The sequence below is a fragment of the Polypterus senegalus genome, chromosome 3 (genome assembly GCF_016835505.1).
Source record: "Polypterus senegalus isolate Bchr_013 chromosome 3, ASM1683550v1, whole genome shotgun sequence".
NCBI classification, from domain to species: Eukaryota; Metazoa; Chordata; class Cladistia; order Polypteriformes; family Polypteridae; genus Polypterus; species Polypterus senegalus.
Genome location: NC_053156.1, coordinates 268,946,910 through 268,966,784, shown reverse-complemented (window position 1 = coordinate 268,966,784; position 19,875 = coordinate 268,946,910). Strand labels below are relative to the sequence as shown.

The following is a 19,875-nucleotide window of genomic DNA, read 5'->3' as shown; positions in this document are numbered from 1 at the left end:
TCATTAATTCTAAAGTTAGGATCTTTACTTCTTGGTTTTTACTTTCTTATACTTGTTAAATCAACTGTCTCTGCTTTGCTGCTTGCTTAAACAGTCTAGTAGAAGGTGAAGTTGGAAGGCAACGCTGTTACTTCACTCTTGTCAGTATGCCTCTTAGAAGCAGAAGACATGGCAGCTTCTCCCTCCCTTCTCTGTCTGTCCCATTCTTCAGTATGGCGCTGTGAGGGAGATTTTGCAGACAGACGTGGCACATTTGGTGGTTCTGCTTTATTCAGCAGTTTTTGAAAGTGAGCCCAACCATGTTATTATCTTGTCTCTGGGATCACTTCACCACAGCAGATGCGGCAGCCGATCAGCTTGCTCCTGCAAGACCTAGTGCATATCTAATTAAGTGGATGTCTGCCCAAATGCAACAAGACATTTTAATTAGTCATCTAGGAGTTATTTTGGGAACCAATTATGTAGCGCCCTCCTGCTGCAGAGAGGAGTTTTGCTGTGTTTTTTTTTTCTTTTGTTAATAACTGCTTGAGTGGGATGTTCACAAGAGCACCGTCTGCTTGCTCATTTTCCGTAGCCTTTGTAAACAACTGCGCCTTATTTCCAGTTTTTTTTTTTTAAAAGAGTGAAAGCAAATTCTGCAGAGAGTATTAAAATAGATGTGACTTTTGATATACTCTTACCACAAAAATTCTGGAAAGACCACTGGAATAAAAAAAACCTGTACTTTTGTGCAACCTCATTGTTTGAATCAGAACATCAAAAAGCAGACATGGCCGAGGAAGAACCCAGGAAACTGAATTTAAACTCTAATCCAAATTTGTGAAGGTTTTCACTTAATTCTGGTCAACATATAGGAAAATTCACAATGAACAATCAGTTTTTTGTGGATTTTTTTGGGACATGGTGACCTTTTTCATGAATCTTCTAAGTGAGGTTTGGGCGGCTCCTTGGGGCAGTGGTGTCTATTTTCAACCTGTTTATTTTTTTAACCTGGGTCCTTGGCGAAAGGGTCCTAAGTAGGCAGTTAATTTTAGATGACATGGAGGCCAAAGAAATGATTTCTGTTTTTGTAAAGCTTTAATTACCATTCAGTTTTGTGTGGTTGGCTTGCTATATGGCGTAAAGGTTTAATCGGTACAGGGGCGAAGGAAACCCAAGCCTGTCCTGGGCACATTAAGTATAGCCATGCAAAAGCACACTTTGGAAAAAATGGCTTTTTATCAGTTTGTGTTTGTTAGATTTGAGCAATTAATATATATACATATTTCTTTGTTTCTCCCCGGGAAGCAATCTTTAGGTAGATTGGGAGCTTATAATGATCCAATTGTATGGAGCCTGTTATTAGAAAGCCAGTTTTTGGTCAAAGCATATTTATTCATATGCAGATTTCTGAACACTTTAAATGTTGGGGCAGCTTTTGGTGGCTTTATGTTCATAAAGAAGCTAAGTGCTGCACATCGAAAAATGGAATGTTAATGATACAGGCTGGGTGATGATGATTGAGGAAAAGCAATCTCTGAAAATGATTTATGGGTTTACATCAAATCCAAATGATCGTTGCTTGACTTCTACTAGAAGTGGATGTCAGAATGAATGACTGCAGTTCCTGGATCACGTCACCTGAAGAATGTCAGATTACATGACTAGGAATTTCAGGTAATGACAAATTATATGACTGTGTACATTTTAAAGCTGTTCCACATTTCCAAAGTTTTGCAAGCATGCTGCATTCTTACAGCCAATGAAATGCTGTCTGAAAGTGCTGGTGTCTGTATGATGACTTTATAGGTATGGCAAATTCAGCCATAAATATCTACCCTTTTTGCTATCATTTTATTGAATGTTAAACCCGAGACATCAGACATACAAGCTCCTTTTCTGATTGCATGGTCGAAAACACACGTTTCTTCTTTCCTCTGGACTGCATTTTGTGAATTTAACTTCTTGGTGAGTACACATTGTTTGTCAGTGGCCATGCGAGTGTGGCGCAACTGCCTCCAGCACATCAAGATTATATAAGTGAAGCCTAAAACTGAAAATCACTAATTAAGTCGGCTTAAGAAAACATTCTTATTATCTAGGCAATGTGCAAAAATTTCAAATGTAAATTAAATATTAGGCTTTGTAAGAACGGTTTAAATCAAATTATGCTTTGCTCTGTCTATATAATGCAATAAGGAGATCACATCTGGAATAATGTGTGCAGTTCTGTCCACATACAAAAAAAACAAACAAACAGAGGAGAGCAACTAATTGCGTTTTAGGAATAAAGGACATGTCAGTAAATTAAAACTCTTTAGTCTTAAGCACAGAAGGCTGCAGCCAGGCATTACTAAGGACTTCAAAATATTTAGAGGTACTGATTGAGTTGATTGAGCAGAATTAAATAATAAATCACATACTTGAAACAGATAGAAATTACGGGAAGGTGCATTTATGATTGCATCCAGGAAGCCATTTTTTTCACACATAGTCATAGTAATCTGGAAGACATTACTGAGGCACGTACAGTAGTTGAAGAGGAAACCTTAATAGCTTTGAAACAAGTAACTAGGTGTGATATCGTAACAACGTGCCTAACCAAATGAGCTTGATGATCTAAACAGTCTCCCTTGTGTTCATCAAACCTATGTTATTTCATAAAGACCCTTAATAAATAGTCATTTTAATTGGTTACAGTAGCGATAATGACTTGCTTTGTGAATTGTAATGGTAGTTGGTTATCTATATTATGTATGAATTAATGATTTTATTAAAAAAAGACCGCTTTGAATGGCTCACTGGAAAATATTTTCATATAGGATATGACAGAAAAGTTAACCAATGTAGCTTACTAGAAGAACTGCATTAGTCAGCTTTGAATGGCTCACTATAAAATGTTTTAACATAGGACATGAAGGTACAGTCAGGCCTATATACATTACTGGAAGACTGTACCCAGGTCCTTAGGTTGGTAATGATGCTTGTATTGGCCATTTAGACATATTAACACTTGCTAGTCTGTTTGGTTTAGGTGACTTAATGGCCAAAAATGTCCAATACCATGAAATTCATCAATGGACAGTCCACTTTCAATGAGACACATGATTTGAATTTACATTTACCTATTTGGCTAATACATTTATCCCAGGCGACTGGTTACATTTCTTTTGGTTCTCCAGTTGGAGCACAGGCAGATCAAGTGACTTGCTCAAGGTTACACAGTGTCAGTAGCGGGATTTGAACCCACAACCTCAGAGTTTGAAGTCCACAGCCTTAACCACTACATGACATTGCCTTGGTTAACTGGCATCCCCAGTGAAAGCTAAAATTGGGCTCTTTGGTCAGGGTTTCATTATACACCAGGATCTGTAATGAACAGCCAATGTCTGATGTTTTTTGTGTAATGGTGTCAACTTCCATGAATCCCCTTAAAAACACCTTGGATGATTAATAATATATTTACTTTATATTTCATAATTATTCTTAATGGAAAGTAATCTCTGGCAGGATCATTGGGCTAATGATGTCAATTTCTGTGTATCATCTGAATGAATGTTTTTTTTTTTTTTTCTTTTCCCATCCGTAACCAGTATTTGGCCCGTCAGGTTTCCTCCGAGAAGGTATCAGGAAGGATTTAGAGACAATGGATTGGAATTGATTTTTTTAATGTGTCTGTTTAAGGGGAATATTTGGATTTGATTGGAGACATTTCTTTTAAAAAATTTAGTAAGGTGTAAAGCTAATGATCAAGTGTTGTCACTAAATTATCTGAACATTTCTTAGATTTGTTGCATGTCAATAGTTCTTGGTACAAGGCCACCTTGAATGTTCTCTATGGTTACAATGATATTTATATATAATATTATTACATTATAATTATATGATTATAAACTAAATATATTCTTGCTTACTGGAATGACCTCTGAAGAACTTGTAACAGATATGACATCCATCCATCCATCCATTTTCCAACCCGTTGAATCCGAACACAGGGTCACGGGGGTCTTCTGGAGCCAATCCCAGCAAATACAGGGCGCAAGGCAGGAACCAATCCTGGGCAGGGCGCCAACCTACAGCAGGATACACACACACACCTACACCCACACACCAAGCACACACTAGGGACAATTTAGAATCGCCAATCCACCTAACCTGCATGTTAAACAGTGTAAATATCATGTCTTTGGGAGAAAACCCATGTAGACACGGGGAGAACATGCAAACTCCATGCAGGGAGGACCTGGGAAGTGAACCCGGGTCTCCTAAATGCGAGGCAGCAGCACTACCACAGCGCCACTGTGCCGCCCACAGATATGACGGACACTAAAAATTAATTTCACTAAGAAAATGTTAGCTGCCTAGATGCTATAGATAGATATCTGCCTTAAGGATCTGAGTAAATAAGCTGAGTACTTTCTTCTTTGCAGGTCATGAAGACCTACCATATATATAATATGGACAGTATTAATGCAGAGTCCAAGCTGAAGGAAGCTGAGAAGCAGGAAGAGAAACAGATCAGTCGCTCCGTACGACAGGAGGAGAAACAGACGCCTCGGTCCCCTGATGCCCTCACCAACATCAAGATTGAGGAGAAGCACATTCGACGCAGCTCTGTCAAGAAGATTGAAAAAATGAAAGAAAAGGTCACACACCTTGAGTCACTAACAAATTTTTTAAAATTTTCTTTAAAGAACTGAAGTGATTATGGTGATTATGACCTGTTGGCTTATTGATATTCATTTCTTCCCTAACAGCGTCAAGCCAAATACACTGAAAACAAGCTAAAAGCAATCAAGGCCAGGAATGAATACCTTCTAGCCCTAGAGGCCACAAATTGCTGTGTCTTCAAATACTACATCCATGACCTCTCTGATCTTATTGACGTAAGGAAAAAATAAATCCTTGCTTTTTTTTTTTTCTGACTGTTTTTATTACTTCTGTTCCAGGCACTAGGAAAGATCACAGCATAGTTGAGTTTCTGCCTATTGAACTTCAACATGTCAGGAAAAGTGTGTTTTAGGTGTTTTTAAAATAAAGTGTGTGTTTTTTTATTTTATTTTAAGAGGCATCAGTGTAGTTTAATAAGGATCAGAAGGATTGGAGCCTATCATTCCGTATGCTGGGGCTGTCAAATTAGTCTTTGTATCCATATTAAAAATATGTATGCATTTGACTATGTAATGTAGATTAAAAATTCTGGGTGATATGTCTGTGTTGCCATACGTGCTATATTATAATAAGAATGTCATTAACTTGTTTCTGAAATATTTATTGTTATTATTATTATGTTTACCTTTACTTTTGCACCCATAAATCATGAATTGGTTAGGACTTGTCTGCTATACTTGAAAAGACACACGTGGAAGCCACAGCTTTCACATGAATATGACACTTTAAAATCTAGCCTTTTACAAAAGCAGAATTTTCTTTCCAAACAAAGTGACATAACTGAAGAGAAAATTGAACTGGACATGCTACACTCTGCCAACTCCTACCTCTAATGCTCTTAAGAAACCCAAGATAAATCACTTGTGATTGCTCACACATATTAAATCAGCCATTGACTAGGTCTTCTGCTAGTTGGTATACTTCCCAGAGGCCAGAACATATAAAGTTGTTGATCATTTATAAATGGTTCTTAGGGCACTTTACAAATGAAACAACTGAATGTTGTGTTCATCATTATTTACTGTATGTAGCAGGTGCCTTTACTATAAGCTGAAACATATAAAATGCATGTCAGCCTACAACAGAAATGTTGGCTAATGTCAGCGCCATGGCTAGACGGAAGAATATTGGATGGTAGGCAAGGTCTGCAGGACACTTTATAGGGCTGCTGGTGAGAGTACTGAGTCTGTAATTCACATAAACTAAAGCAAAACGAGTGTTTAAAAATTGCTTACCCCTTTACAGTTTATGCAAATGTAATTCAGGTGAGCTGTTTTTTTTTTTAAGTTGTGCCTCACTCTTTAGGGCAATATTACAAGGTCCGACATAAAAACGAGACTAACCCTATAGCTTGAGAACCAAGAGTGGGATATAGAACATGTTCTACCTTGTCACAATGAGAAAAGACTCAATGTAGTCGCTTCACTCAGTACGACAGTGGACGTGTGATGTTTTCTTACCCTCGTTCGGAAAATGTCTGAAACAGAATCAATCAATCAATTAATCAACATTTATTTATATAGCACATATTCATACAAAAAAAAATGTAGCTCAAAGTGCTTTACAAAATGAATAGAGAAATAGAAGACACAATAAAAGATAAACATAAGTCAACATTAATTAACACAGAATAAGAGTAAGGTCCGATGGCCAGGGTGGACAGAAAAAACAAAAAACAAACTCCAAAGGCTGGAGAAAAAACTAAAATCTGTAGGGGTTCCAGACCAAGAGACCGCCCAGTCCCCTCTGGGCAATCTACCTAACATAAATCAAACAGTCCTCTTTGTATTTAGGGTTCTCATGGAAGGACCTGATGATGATGGTCACGTAGACTTCTGGCTTTCAGTCCATCAATGTTGGGGCATCATGATGCTTTGAGTAGGTGGTGATGGCGCAGGCCGCCACCACAAAGAAACCGGAAAAAGAAACAGAAGAGAGAGTAGGGGTCACTACGGATTTTAGAGCCACTGTGAATAATTATTATGAAGAATTGAACATACAGAGTATCAGTATTAAGTTAAAGTGAAGTTATAAAAAGGCCATGTTAAAGTAATGTGTTTTCAGTGGTGTTTTAAAGTGCTCTACTGTATTTGCCTGGCGAATTCCTATTGGCAGGCTATTCCAGATTTTAGGTGCATAACAGCAGAAGGCCGCCTCACCACTTCTTTTAAGTTTAGCTGCACAAGAGTGAAGAGCAAGTTTGCATCTGGTTTCTTGTGAAACTGAACAAACATATACTTTTCAGTTATTGACTAAGGCTTACAGTGAAGATGCACACATATCTGGATTGCGCAAGGTGGTGCTTAAAGGAACCCATTTTTTTGTTGGTAGAAGATGTGAAAGCAAATATGACAGACATCCTCAACAGTCTTTCAGAAAATCATCTACAGAATTGCTTTGAACGTTGGCAGCCTCCTATGCCGCTATGTGCCTACTCACAAGTTTTTTTTTTAATGTTAAATTTGTTATAATGTTAAGCCTCCATAAGAAAAATTGCTTGAAGGTTGCTAACCCTGCATAAAGACTCTTTAGAATGAGAAATATAGCAGTTGAAAATAAACTGTATTATTATTTTCAATTGTATTAAGTGAGAAAGCAAACCAGCATTACATTTTTCCTTGACATGAAAAGATATTACAAATGTTAAAATAAAATAGCTATATGCCAGACACCTCTGGCTGGAGAGCAAATGGGAGCAGGAATAAGAGCATAAAAATACTGTTAGGCTGCAGGAATGGTATTTGAAAGTCTAAGAAGAGAGCAGCAAGGTAGAAAAAAAAATCTGTCCCTAAAATGATTCTTGAAATGTGTATTTTCAAAAAGCAGAAGGCTGTACATTTCATTAATGACAAGCAAGCTATCTATTTGAAAATACAAAATGATGTGGTGGGATTGTGAGTAAAATACCATTTCATTGTTTAGTGTTTTTATTGTAATGCCGAATAAAAAGTAATTGAGCTGAGAAAGAAGAAAAGTTAAAAAGTACTTGTGATGAATATATTTACCAATTATTATTATACGTAAACTTGCAGCATTTAGTGCATAGCTATTGTTAGTATTATTGAGCTTCTTTGTATGCAATAATATTGATTTTTCTTTCTGGTGCAAGGAACCTCAAATTGCAACAAATAACTTAGGGGTATGCTCCCACCTTGGAGCTGTTTTGGACCATGATAAAAAGTAAAGAAAGAAATGTTTGGTCAAAGAAAAACTTAAATCCAATAGATGGTTGGACAAGTTTTCTAACCATCACTCCACCAATAAAATACATGTGGTGCGGTTTCTCTGTTGACAAATCATACTGTTGTATGAGTCCACCCTGCCTATAAGTACAGGGGAACCCTTTAGAAGTTATATGTCAGAAACCTGATGTACAGTACAGTATGTTGAGAAGTACCTGTGTGATAAATATCAAGTCTGTGGAGGAAAAAACAAAGTTGTGAATAAAGAATGAACAAACAAAGGTTTAGCTTTATAGAGGTAGAGATTAGTGCAGTTTAATTAAACAGCCACGGTTTTACAATCACATCTCAGTATTTGGATTCAAGTAATTTTCCCTGTTTTGCTATATTAAATATGTAATCAAATACAGCAATTCAATCTGATAGCCCTACTGTACATCTTTGCTATTCCTAAAATACTTTCTTTTATCTTTCTGCCCCTCATACTTTTCCAGCATCTGACGACACTGATTCCAAGCAGCCTTCATTCTTCACCTCAAACACAAGTCAGTGATGATGTATTTTGCTCAGCATTCATTAAACTATACGTTTCTTTCAGTGCTGTGATCTTGGCTACCATGCAAGCCTGAACCGTGCCCTCCGTACCTATCTATCTGCTGAGTTCAACTTGGCACAATCCAAGCATGAGGGTTTGGAAATGATTGAGAATGCTGCAGAGAACCTCAATGCCAACAGTGACAAGCAGTGCCTGATGGTGACCTATAACACCGTATTCTGTCCACCTGCCAGATTTGACTTTCAGTCCCACATGGGAGACACGGTAAGCATCAGTGTGTTTTGGCTATCAAACTGTAGATGATGCATTAGATGACTGGCCGTAGGCAACCAATCCCACTTCAAGTGAAACGGATAACCTTCATAATTTCTAAGACTGCATAATGGTGGAACGCTGATAATGCCATATCAAAATAGTTTAATACAATTTGGATTTTTTTCTATTTTGTTAATGTAATGCTTTTGTCTTTTGTGTGTAATTTCAAAGCTGCAAAACCTGGATTTCATTTGTAGAAGACAAAACTTAAAAGTAGCAAGTGATTATATTTGCTTGTCTCCCCTGTCTTTCAATTTGCAATTCACTGAGTACTGTATGAATGTTTATGAGGTACAGTATATTTACACTGTTTAAAAAGCCTCCTTGAACATATTCAGGTGTTATAGCTTTTTTTTAACCTGCAACCTGGGCATTATAATAACAACTAAATAGGTACAGTGTTTGTAAACGGAGAAACCAACGTGTGTATTTGTATAGGAATGAGTAGGTTCTGAGAATGCATTATATTTCTTAATGCAACATGTGAGCATTCTGCCACCTTTTGAATTTTATCTACTGTACATGTTGGTGATCTATGCTACTAAGAATCTTCTGAAAGAGAACTGACATCTAAAACAAAAATTTTATATTGGCAACTAGGTTTGAGCTACCTGGTATTAAAATATAATCCTACCTCCACACAGATACTCCACCAGGTAACTGCTCTGAGTTTGCTGATATTTAAAGGTTTTGCCATGCTTTCAGTGGACGTGAAGTGTGTATGCTTAAAAGTTTTTAAAAGTAGACGGTTATATTTTGATGCCACGTTTTTGATTCTGCAGTTACTATATAGTCTGCACACTTCTGTCTGTCTATATAACATTTTATATTTATATATAGTATGCCATTTGCAGTACACGAGTAGTCTAATGTTGAAAAGTCCACACATTCTGAAGTTTGTATCAAGTTAAGTTCTGTCATTGTTTAAGAATATCAAAATTACACCTTTCTTTTTGAAAGTATGACTGCAGATCAGCATTTGTATAAAGTATAAATTGGCCTTAATATATCTCCTCACACACTGTGTTTCTTAAGATAAATGTGAGGGAACCAATACAAGTGCTGATTTATTATCATGTGTATGTAGTATAATGAAATTCTTATTTACATGTCCATCCCAGACTAGTGAGAGCAGTATAGTACCAACAAGTGAATAGAGCATCATATATTGAATTTAACATACCTGTACTACACACAAGAAACAGTCATGTCAGCATGAGTGGGTGTAGCCTTGTAAACTTTGAATAAAAACTGACCCCGACTATAGTTGTGCGAATACTAATGATCCTGTGTCATTTCCTAGACGGAAGGAGGTAGAAACGTGACTGTGCAGGATACCCAAGGCCTCTAATAATACTATTTACCATGTTTTAAATATGTCCTGAACAGGTCAGAGCTGTGTGCAAGAACTATTTTTATACCAGCTACATAATCCTCTGTAGTGCCCTGCATCCCTGGGCTGAGTAGGAGTCATTCCTGATTGTTATGCAGTCACTTAGTGCAAACTCTACTTAAGGCATTGGTGAACCACCTTGATAATAGCCAAGATGTTTTCTACTCACTTTGTCAATAATGACGTATCTGAATCATTCTTTTTGTTCAGTTCAACCATAAACTTAAGTAAAAATTACTAGGTCACCAAATTATATGGTGATGTTTGTCTAAAATGTTTTAAAATATGTTTTTTTATTTAATTAAAAATTGCGATAAAATATCTTTTTTTTCTAAGCCATGAATGATAACTACTTTATAGTATTTTGTGGGTTCTACTTTGGGATTTGAATATTTAATAATAATAATAATTTAATAAGCTTTTAACAGTTTGTTAATAGAAGGACAAGAAAGTGAATCTACTAATTTGTATAGAAATGCATTCCTTATTAAGACACCTGTGAAAGGAATCCTGGTTACTGTTGGGCCTGAGAGCATAGTATGCTGTTTTTTGTTTTGTGTTATTTTTAATAATTTCATTCTAGGTTGATTAAAACCAATAGACGCCAATGGTACCTCTCTGATAAGACTAAGTGATGTAGTCAGCCTGTCTTTCCAAGTGGTATGTTCTTGTGGAAGTCCTCTTACAGAAGAAATGGCACACTAAACGAGTAAACTGCTGGGAACCCCTCCCATGCCATTGTTTGCCTAAAAAACTATGGAAAATATGAAGTTTTGTTATGTATATAGTATTTCTGCATCAGCACAAAAAGTTTGGACTGCTTCATGTTCCTCTCTGCTTCTGCTGCCCTAGTGGCACATGTATGATTGGTGATGTTGGTTACTTAAAACAATATAAAATCTGTACATAGGCTATTATTCGAAGTTATTGATGAGGATCATTCACAAAGTTTTTATGTGGTTTAATTTATTCACAATTGCTTGTAAAGTAGTATACAGTCAAAGCTGGGAGATAGACTGGAAATTATTTCAAGGAGCACATCGGACATTTTATGATCAAAAACTCCTTAAGTCTTTTGTGGAATATTTTTCTTGTTTTGATCACAGCCAGACATATCTCTGTTTGTGTTCTGTCCATTAACTCAAATATGGCTATAAAGACAACAGATTGACTCTTACAGTCTCCTTTCATTAAACAGCAGCCTACTCTGTTAATTCCATTTGTCACTTTCTCAATTTTATGTTTTTGAAGTTATTTTTCCCCCAGTTATGGCTTTCTTGTGTTTTGCTTCAAACACTTTCTTAGTCAAGTTGGGATTTATTTAGTAATGTTTAAAAAGCACACACACATCATCTAAAGAAAGATGGGTTATAGAGTGCCAGTTCAAATATGAAACAAAACCATCTAAAAATCTAATTTATGCATGTATAGCCCTGCAATGGGCTGGAAACCCTGTCAGTATGCATTTAGCTTGGTGGCACTGCTCTGATAGATGTCACACCAGATAGAAATTCTGTAACTTGTGGCTTATGATTTTATTAGTCCCTTTTTATTTTATTTTTAAATGACAAGTTGGCTGCTGCAGCCTTATTAGTTGTTTGAAGGTTACCAGTCAAATTTTGTTTAACATGTGCAAGCTCCTAGGCTGATCATTTCCCCACTACACTCCTGTAGACTTCACCTTTTGTACTTCATTTCACGTTTTCTTACATCTCTTAATGTGTTCCTCTTTCTTTGCTCACAATATTAAGTTTGAAACTGTCTTTTTATAATCATTACTCTTAAATACCACTGATAATTGAAAGGCGGACTCTTTTGAAATGAGAATAAACAGAGTGCCACTTCCTGCCTGCTAGACTTGACGTGATACCTACAATTAACAGATGCCTACAGCACTGAGCGTGTCTAACGCTCTCATCTGGCAGGTTATTACAGTCTGTTTTTTCAGGGATCTCACGAATTGTCTGGATTCCAAGAATTTTGTGTGTATGTTTTTATTTTTCCTTTTTTTTTTTTTCCTCCTCCTCTCACTTGAGGGTTGTGTCACTTTTTTGCAGCATGGTACAACTGTACAATGAAGCTCTTGCTACCTGGTGAAAAGAGCTCTTAGCTTCAAGTTAAAATAATGCAAATTTATTGACTGACATGATTCTGGCCCCCCTACCCCCTGATCCCTACTGCTTGGACTGACTGCTGGATATTGTTGGCCATTTCCTGAAATGTTATCTCCTAATGATTCTTTGAAAGGCTCACAAGCACAGCTGGAATCTATTAGGAGGCCCGTTATTTACTTTAATAAAATAACTAACTGTTCATCAGACACGTGGGGGTTGTGTCTTTACTTTTTCAGTAAACTCCTCCTTGTTGGGTTAGTAAGGAGATTTGGCTTCATATGGTTGTATCACATTATTAGCACTCCGCTGACGATCCTGGCATATGGTAACACGAAAGACGTGATGCATTTTACCTTGTTTTAAATTATGAATAGTAGCCATATACAGTAGTTATACTCCGTGGCCTGGAAGTTGTCTTCATTGTATTCTTTAGAAGCAACATTATATCAATCCAGTTATCCATTTCTTAGCCCAGTTCATTAGATTTTGGGAAAAAGAGCCTCTCCAAACAGTTTTTGAACAAGTTGTTGCTTCTTTCCAGAAAATCTGCTTAACATTCCCAGTAAACCTATGAGTGTGTCTTTAGATGAAAGTCAAGTAAACCTACTTGACCACATGGAGAATATCCATAAACTCTTCATTATCAGTCTAACAACAATTACACAGGGGCTATCAGGCTGCCTACTTGGCATTGTACCATATGCCGCTAAAAATCATTTTGTGAAACGGTATTGTATTTATTGTATTGCCTTGTGACAGTGTTCATTCCACAAGTAGCACTGAATGACTTTCTACAGTCAAAGTCAGCTTCATTTATGGTGAACCTCCAGGCCAGATTTGATAAGCAGAGATATCTAAAAAGGTGACGGGAGTCTCATTTTGCCAAGCAGGATGAAGAAACTGGAAATCTTTTATGGCATTTGCTTTTTCATTAGATGCACAATTATTGAAAGATTTTTATTTAAACTTACAAATACCAAGGTATGAAAGCAAAAATGTTCTCCTAACTCCAAGTTTTAAGAATGCAAAGTTGCCATGGTGGCTAGCCTGTCTCTAGATTGTACACTCACCTAAAGGATTATTAGGAACACCTGTTCAATTTCTCATTAATGCAATTATCTAATCAACCAATCACATGGCAGTTGCTTCAATGCATTTAGGGGTGTGGTCCTGGTCAAGACAAATCTCCTGAACTCCAAACTGAATGTCAGAATGGGAAAGAAAGGTGATTTAAGCAATTTTGAGCGTGGCATGGTTGTTGGTGCCAGACGGGCTGGTCTGAGTATTTCACAATCTGCTCAGTTACTGGGATTTTCACGCACAACCATTTCTATGGGTTCTAGAGGTCAGAGGAGAATGGGCCGACTGATTCAAGCTGATAGAAGAGCAACTTTGACTGAAATAAGCACTCGTTACAACCGAGGTATACAGCAAAGCATTTGTGAAGTCACAACACGCACAACCTTGAGGCGGATGGGCTACAACAGCAGAAGACCCCACCGGGTACCACTCATCTCCACTACAAATAGGAAAAAGAGGCTACAATTTGCACAAGCTCACCAAAATTGGACAGTTGAAGACTGGAAAAATGTTGCCTGGTCTGATGAGTCTCGATTTCTGTTGAGTCAGAATTTGGCGTAAACAGAATGAGAACATGGATCTATCATGACTTGTTACCACTGTGCAGGCTGGTGGTGGTGGTGTAATGGTGTGGGGGATGTTTTCTTGGCACACTTCAGGCCCCTTAGTGCCAATTGGGCATCGTTTAAATGCCACGGGCTACCTGAGCATTGTTTCTGACCATGTCCATCCCTTCATGACCACCATGTACCCATCCTCTGATGGCTACTTCCAGCAGGATAATGCACCATGTCACAAAGCTCGAATCATTTCAAATTGGTTTCTTGAACATGACAATGAGTTCATTGTACTAAAATGGCCCCCACAGTCACCAGATCTCAACCCAATAGAGCATCTTTGGGATGTGGTGGAACGGGAGCTTCGTGCCCTGGATGTGCATCCCACAAATCTCCATCAACTGCAAGATGCTATCCTATCAATATGGGCCAACATTTCCAAAGAATGCTTTCAGCACCTTGTTGAATCAATGCCACGTAGAATTAAGGCAGTTCTGAAGGCGAAAGGGGGTCAAACACCGTATTAGTATGGTGTTCCTAATAAACCTTTAGGTGAGTGTATGTTGGCCTACCATTGGGTTAAGATTTCAACAGATGTACTTCCACCAAGATGGAGCTGTTGCACAATTTTGTTGGTCTGCTGCAGATAAGCATCTTATTTTTGAGGGGATACCCTCCCATATTGAAATTCATTTCAATGTTCCTCTATAATCTGAGGTAATGTGATTTGCTCAGGGTTACATGGCAAGCCAAGGGAGGGGACTGACTTTGCAAAATGTATTTGCCATTGTCTAACCTTCTATCTACTAGGTTATGAAACCTGCTTAATTGTGTCTCCTGTTGGTTTTCATCACAGGTGGCTCACATATGTGCCCAGCCACCAGTTCAGGGGGAGCTTCTACAGAGGTGCCAGCAGTTACAATCCCGGCTGTCTACACTCAAGATTGAAAATGAAGAGGTATACTCCATTAAAGAAATTGCCTTTTTTACATTTATGGAAAATCATTTTGTTTTCTCAGACTAAAGGACAAGGAGGTTTGAATTCACAACTAACTTTTGCTTTACTTGGACAGCCAAGCATAATATGCATCTTAAACACTCCAGGGGGGTTCATCAGGATAAAAATCAGTGCAAATGATTAGGTGTTCATATCACAATTCTGTTTGTTAATGAGCAACTCTAATCCGTGTACAGTATGCCAGATTAAAGTAGTGTGATTTCACCCGGGATTTAAATGCTGAGGCCAATGGGACATACTTAACACAAGCAGGCAGATGCACAATTGTGTGGTCCTGTTGCTAAAACTGTGGCCTCCCACTAATGTTATATTAATCTCTGGAATCTTTTAAAGACAAGCACCATGAGATAGTAGTGTACACTTTGATATGTTTACAGTAGATTGATCTATTTAAAGTTTTATATGTAAGGAGAGGAGTATCAAATCGGCCCTAAACCTAACCAAAAGCCAGTATAAAGAATTAAGAAGAAAATGTAGTAACGATTCTTATAGCAGCATTATGATTTCACTGAAAGCTACAAATATGATTTTAATAGCCTGCGCATAACACGTTGTAGCAGTAAATTCTGCTAGAAACAAATTTGTGAATCAACTTCTTCTCTTCAAGCCTAACTGTCTTTATTTTCTTGTGTTGTTTAGTTTGAAAAAGCAGGTTGTAGATAGTATTGTATCTGGTAAAAGATCAAATGTTGTCAGAGATAATGCTTAAATCAGGTGCTGATTCAGTAAAACAAATGTTTAGGCTTGCTACTGCTACAGGTAATTGCCGATCCAATCTTTTACCTACACAGTTAATTAAGCAGATGGAAGAAGAGTATCATCTGCATAGTAGTGAAAGCATTATTATATTTTCCTATGACTGGAGTTGCCTAGAAGCAGGTTTGGACAGGACTATTAAGGTAATAAAATACCTGAAATCTAGTGTTATCCTACATCCCACCTTTATTTGACAATAAATACTGTAAACACTTAGTGTCATATGGAGGGTTATAAATTTAATATACTAATCCCCACTGCTCCTTTCCAACCCCCTTCACCTGCAAAAAACTTCACTAGCTTTAATAAACGCAGCCTAGCAAATTTGAACTGCATTGTGTGGGGCTAGCCACACCACTCCACCCCATTTCTCACTCCTCCTGCACTGTGAAAACACTGCCAACAGAAATTCAGCTGTATGCCACTGCCATCAGCCTTGCTGACAGGTGTGTAGCAGTGCCTGCTGTGAATGCCTTCTGCAGTATTTTCAGCAACATCGCAACGTTTTGTGTGCGCAGTGGGGGTTGCAGTTCCCAATCCCAGCTTTCGCTGTATGGAGGACAGCGTGTTTACCGTTACTTCTTCCGCACTCTCGAGACACAGTGCCAACAGTCAGTCATCTGTGTACCACTGTTGCTGTCATTATGGGCCAACTGCACTTGTGCTGCACACTCCCTTCACACCCCCATCTTTAATGAACTAGAGTGAGCACATAACAATTAGAATCATATTTATACAAGAAACTTGGTTAACTGCCTATGGTGCTGAGCCAAAAAGATTTGTGCATTTTGCTTATGAAACCCTAATAGATTATATAGACAATGCACAAGAGAAAAGCATAAGCAGGTGCAGTAGACTTTATTAAAAAATGTGCAACATAATATGGAAATAATACATTTACTTACACAAGACTATGAAATATTGTAGTAATATTATGTAGTGCTTTAGCTCTGATGGGAAACAACATGAGTTAATCTTGTAGGTTAAATACTCTGGGATGCCAGAATGATCTGCAGAGGAGTAGAACCCTGCAATGTGCCATTTCAAACTCCCCCTAATTTTAAGAATATTTATCTTCATTTCCCTGACGGAATAAAAAAGAAATCCACTTCATTTATAATCATTATAATGATAATGATGCAAACACATTTCAGTTTTAATTAGAGCAGTCACACAGTTGTACATTCAGTTTCCATCCCAGTCTCTTTCTGAATTGGTTTTGCATGTTCTCCCACATGTCTGTTAGGGACCTTTCCTTCCAGACCTCACTAATGTGCCTTGTAGATGCGCTGACAATCTGAATTTAGCTGGTTTTGACATGTGATAAAGTGGCATTCATCCATGGCTAGTTCTTATATTGTGTTTATTGCTACCAGTGAAGGCTTCAGCTCCCCACATGCACATGTAGCTCTAATTCTCACCAAAATAAAAGTGGGTGGAGAAGAATATAATCAGACGTAGGACTGTGCTTACATGGAATTGTGAAGTGACAAAGTAGGTGAGAACTGTAAATGATGAAGGCTCAGTAGCCAAAATGTGTTCCAGATGAGACGTCACATTTCTTGCTCCTTTAACAGTTAATTCATTGTGAACACTGCTCTCAATCATGGAGAGAGAGAGAGAGATTCAATAACCAATATTTATCTTTCTTCATTTGCAGTGTCTCATTATTGCCTTGCTTTTTATACAATAAACTCCAGCTTCAATTGGATAGGATGTTTGACTGCTCTCTCTGCACTTTCAGGTGAAGAAGACCATGGAGGCGACCTTACAGACTATCCAGGACATTGTGACGATTGAAGACTTTGATGTTTCTGATTGCTTCCAGTATAGTAATTCCATGGAGTCAGTGAAGTCAACTGTATCCGAGACCTTTATGAGCAAACCCAGCATTGCAAAGAGACGAGCCAACCAGCAGGAGACCGAGCAGTTCTACTTCACAGTATGTAACACTAATCCTGCTCTGTTTACTAATATGTGCCCTTTGAAAAATACCCTTTCACTGAAAGTATAATCTGGTTATATAATCAAATTTAGTGGGTGAGTGGTGAAAAGTGACTGTAGACCAGGGTTGTTCTTTGCAACCTGTGCCAATTACTGTGTACAACAGGTATTGTATAGTCTGCATTTCCCCTGTGCAAGGTTTTCCTCCACCCACACCCAGAGTACAACTGTTTCACTAGATTGACTTGTGACTCTTAAGTTGGCCCAGTCTAAGAATGTATGTGACCTCCGCAGCAGTGGTATTGTGTCCAAGATAGTTTCCTCAATTGGTCCTGATGTTGCCTAGATTTCAGCTAAATGGGAGGATACAATTTGCAGACTGGTAAGTGTTGATGCTTCATGAAGCCAGTGTTCTGAGTTCAAACACCACATGCTAGTTGTTCTCCTTATGGTGTCTTCATATTCTCACTGGGGCTTCTTTAGTTTTATCTTCATGTAATCCAGTTTTCCTCTCACGTTCGCAAAGACATATTTTATGTTAATGGGTGATTGTAGATTGGCCCCGCGCGAGTATGGTGGTGAGAATGAAAGGAGCATGTGATAAACTGGCACCTTATCCTGTGTTATTTTTTTTGCATTGCACCCAGTGCTGCTGCAACAGACTCTTTGCCCCTAACACTCTGAGGTGAATTGAATGGGATGAGAATGAGAATGAGATTCAGTTTGCAGTGGTTAAATGCACACACATTATTCATAATGTACTGCTATGGAAGTTCTAGCCACTTGGTGATGTATGGGTACTTTTTAATGTTTTTTTTCCCCTGAAATTTTTGTTAGGTCATTTTATTCATGAAAAGTATTTCAAGGAAAAACCAGAATGGTTACTGTACACCTTTGCCTATTTGTTCGATACAGTTTAAGTAAAGCAGTGTTCCTTTTATTACTTGCTACCTTAGAGCTAGAAATGCTTTGTGCCCTTCTCCATTGGCATGAAAATTAGTCACACTTCATAACCTCTGAAGTTATCAATGAAAGGAGCTTGTAGCTACTCTTGAATGGGTTAACTGTCACCTCGGTACATCTCTTCCACACTTGTTTGTAATTTATTCCAGTGCCGAGAGCATTGAGAGCATAGCATGTGCCTCAGTGAATGTGTAATAAGAGCCAGGCAGGATATGGGGGAATAGTCCCCACAACCCCCTAGCTGCTTTCTACCTCATAGTGCCAGTTCCCAAGAGGCACCAAAGCATTCAAGAATAAGCACACTTTAAGGGAGGATGGGGCAGGGGGTGTAGGAGGGATTCACAGAGTCGGGGAACTTGCAGGTAAAAACATCTTGCATGTGTTATAGGTAATCTGATGCAGTGTTTCCTTTGATTTGCTCTGTGCCCTTTAGCAAGTTGACTGTGTATGGTGCAAATTCCTAAGTCTACATTTATATAAATTGTAATAATGATTAAGAAATAATCACTTTTATATACCACTAACCTAACCTACTCAAAGTGCTTTACTTAGACAGTGGGTACCCCCGTCAATCACTACCAATGGGCACTATCCATGTAGATGATATGACAGCAGTCATTTTTATGCCAGTACGCTCGCCACACATTACCTATTAGGTGGTGAAGGGGTCAGAAACATAGGTCTCATAAGGGACGGGGATAATTAGGGGACCAGAATGACCAGCCTGTGTTGGGCAATTTAGCCAAGACATCGGGAAACACCCTACACCTTTTGAAAGAATGTGTAGGAATCTTTGATGACCAAGGAGAGTCAGGACCTTGTATTAATGTCTCATCTGAAGGATGGTGCCAGTTTTGGCAGCTCAGTGTCCCTGTCACTGCACAGGGGCATTAGAACCCACAGGATAAAAGCCTCTGGGTAATTTTGTGCCACAGATTGTTTTTAGATGGCACTCTGAATGCATTTGTTTTTTTCAGTTACTCTGCTCTCCATCATGTTTTATTGATGTGCATTATAGATGAATTGTTCACTCTGATTTGGCCTGGAGTTTGTGTGGATGTGTATGCAAATGCCGTGCAGTGGACTGGCGTCCTGTTAAAGAGAGGTTCGTTTTTTTGTACCCTCTTCTGTCAGGATTAGCTGGATTACAAAACCGTGCATTGGACTGCACAGTTAATGTGAGTTTGATTAGTGGAGGTGTCATTGGTCGCATGGGGAACCCTGGAGAAGAAAACACTAAGTCATAGTCAGAATGGAATTTTTCGTGCAGACACTCCAGATTATTTCCACTTCCCTAAAATGCTGGGTTAAATTACCCATTTAAATGGTGGGGTGAATGAGTGTGCC

At 38.2% G+C, this 19,875-nt stretch overlaps 1 protein-coding gene across 8 annotated transcripts in view; it reads left to right on the top strand.

The window, feature by feature from the left end:
* The window catches only part of srgap2 (SLIT-ROBO Rho GTPase activating protein 2), a 196,336-nt gene that overhangs the window by 142,080 nt on the left and 34,381 nt on the right, over nt 1–19,875 (top strand). For all 8 annotated transcript variants that reach the window (XM_039749161.1, XM_039749158.1, XM_039749156.1 and 5 more), the window contains 5 exons: nt 4,410–4,625; nt 4,737–4,865; nt 8,431–8,652; nt 14,704–14,805; nt 17,366–17,563. In XM_039749161.1, the coding sequence (XP_039605095.1) occupies nt 4,410–4,625; nt 4,737–4,865; nt 8,431–8,652; nt 14,704–14,805; nt 17,366–17,563 (867 nt within the window). The remainder of the gene's footprint in view (nt 1–4,409; nt 4,626–4,736; nt 4,866–8,430; nt 8,653–14,703; nt 14,806–17,365; nt 17,564–19,875) is intronic.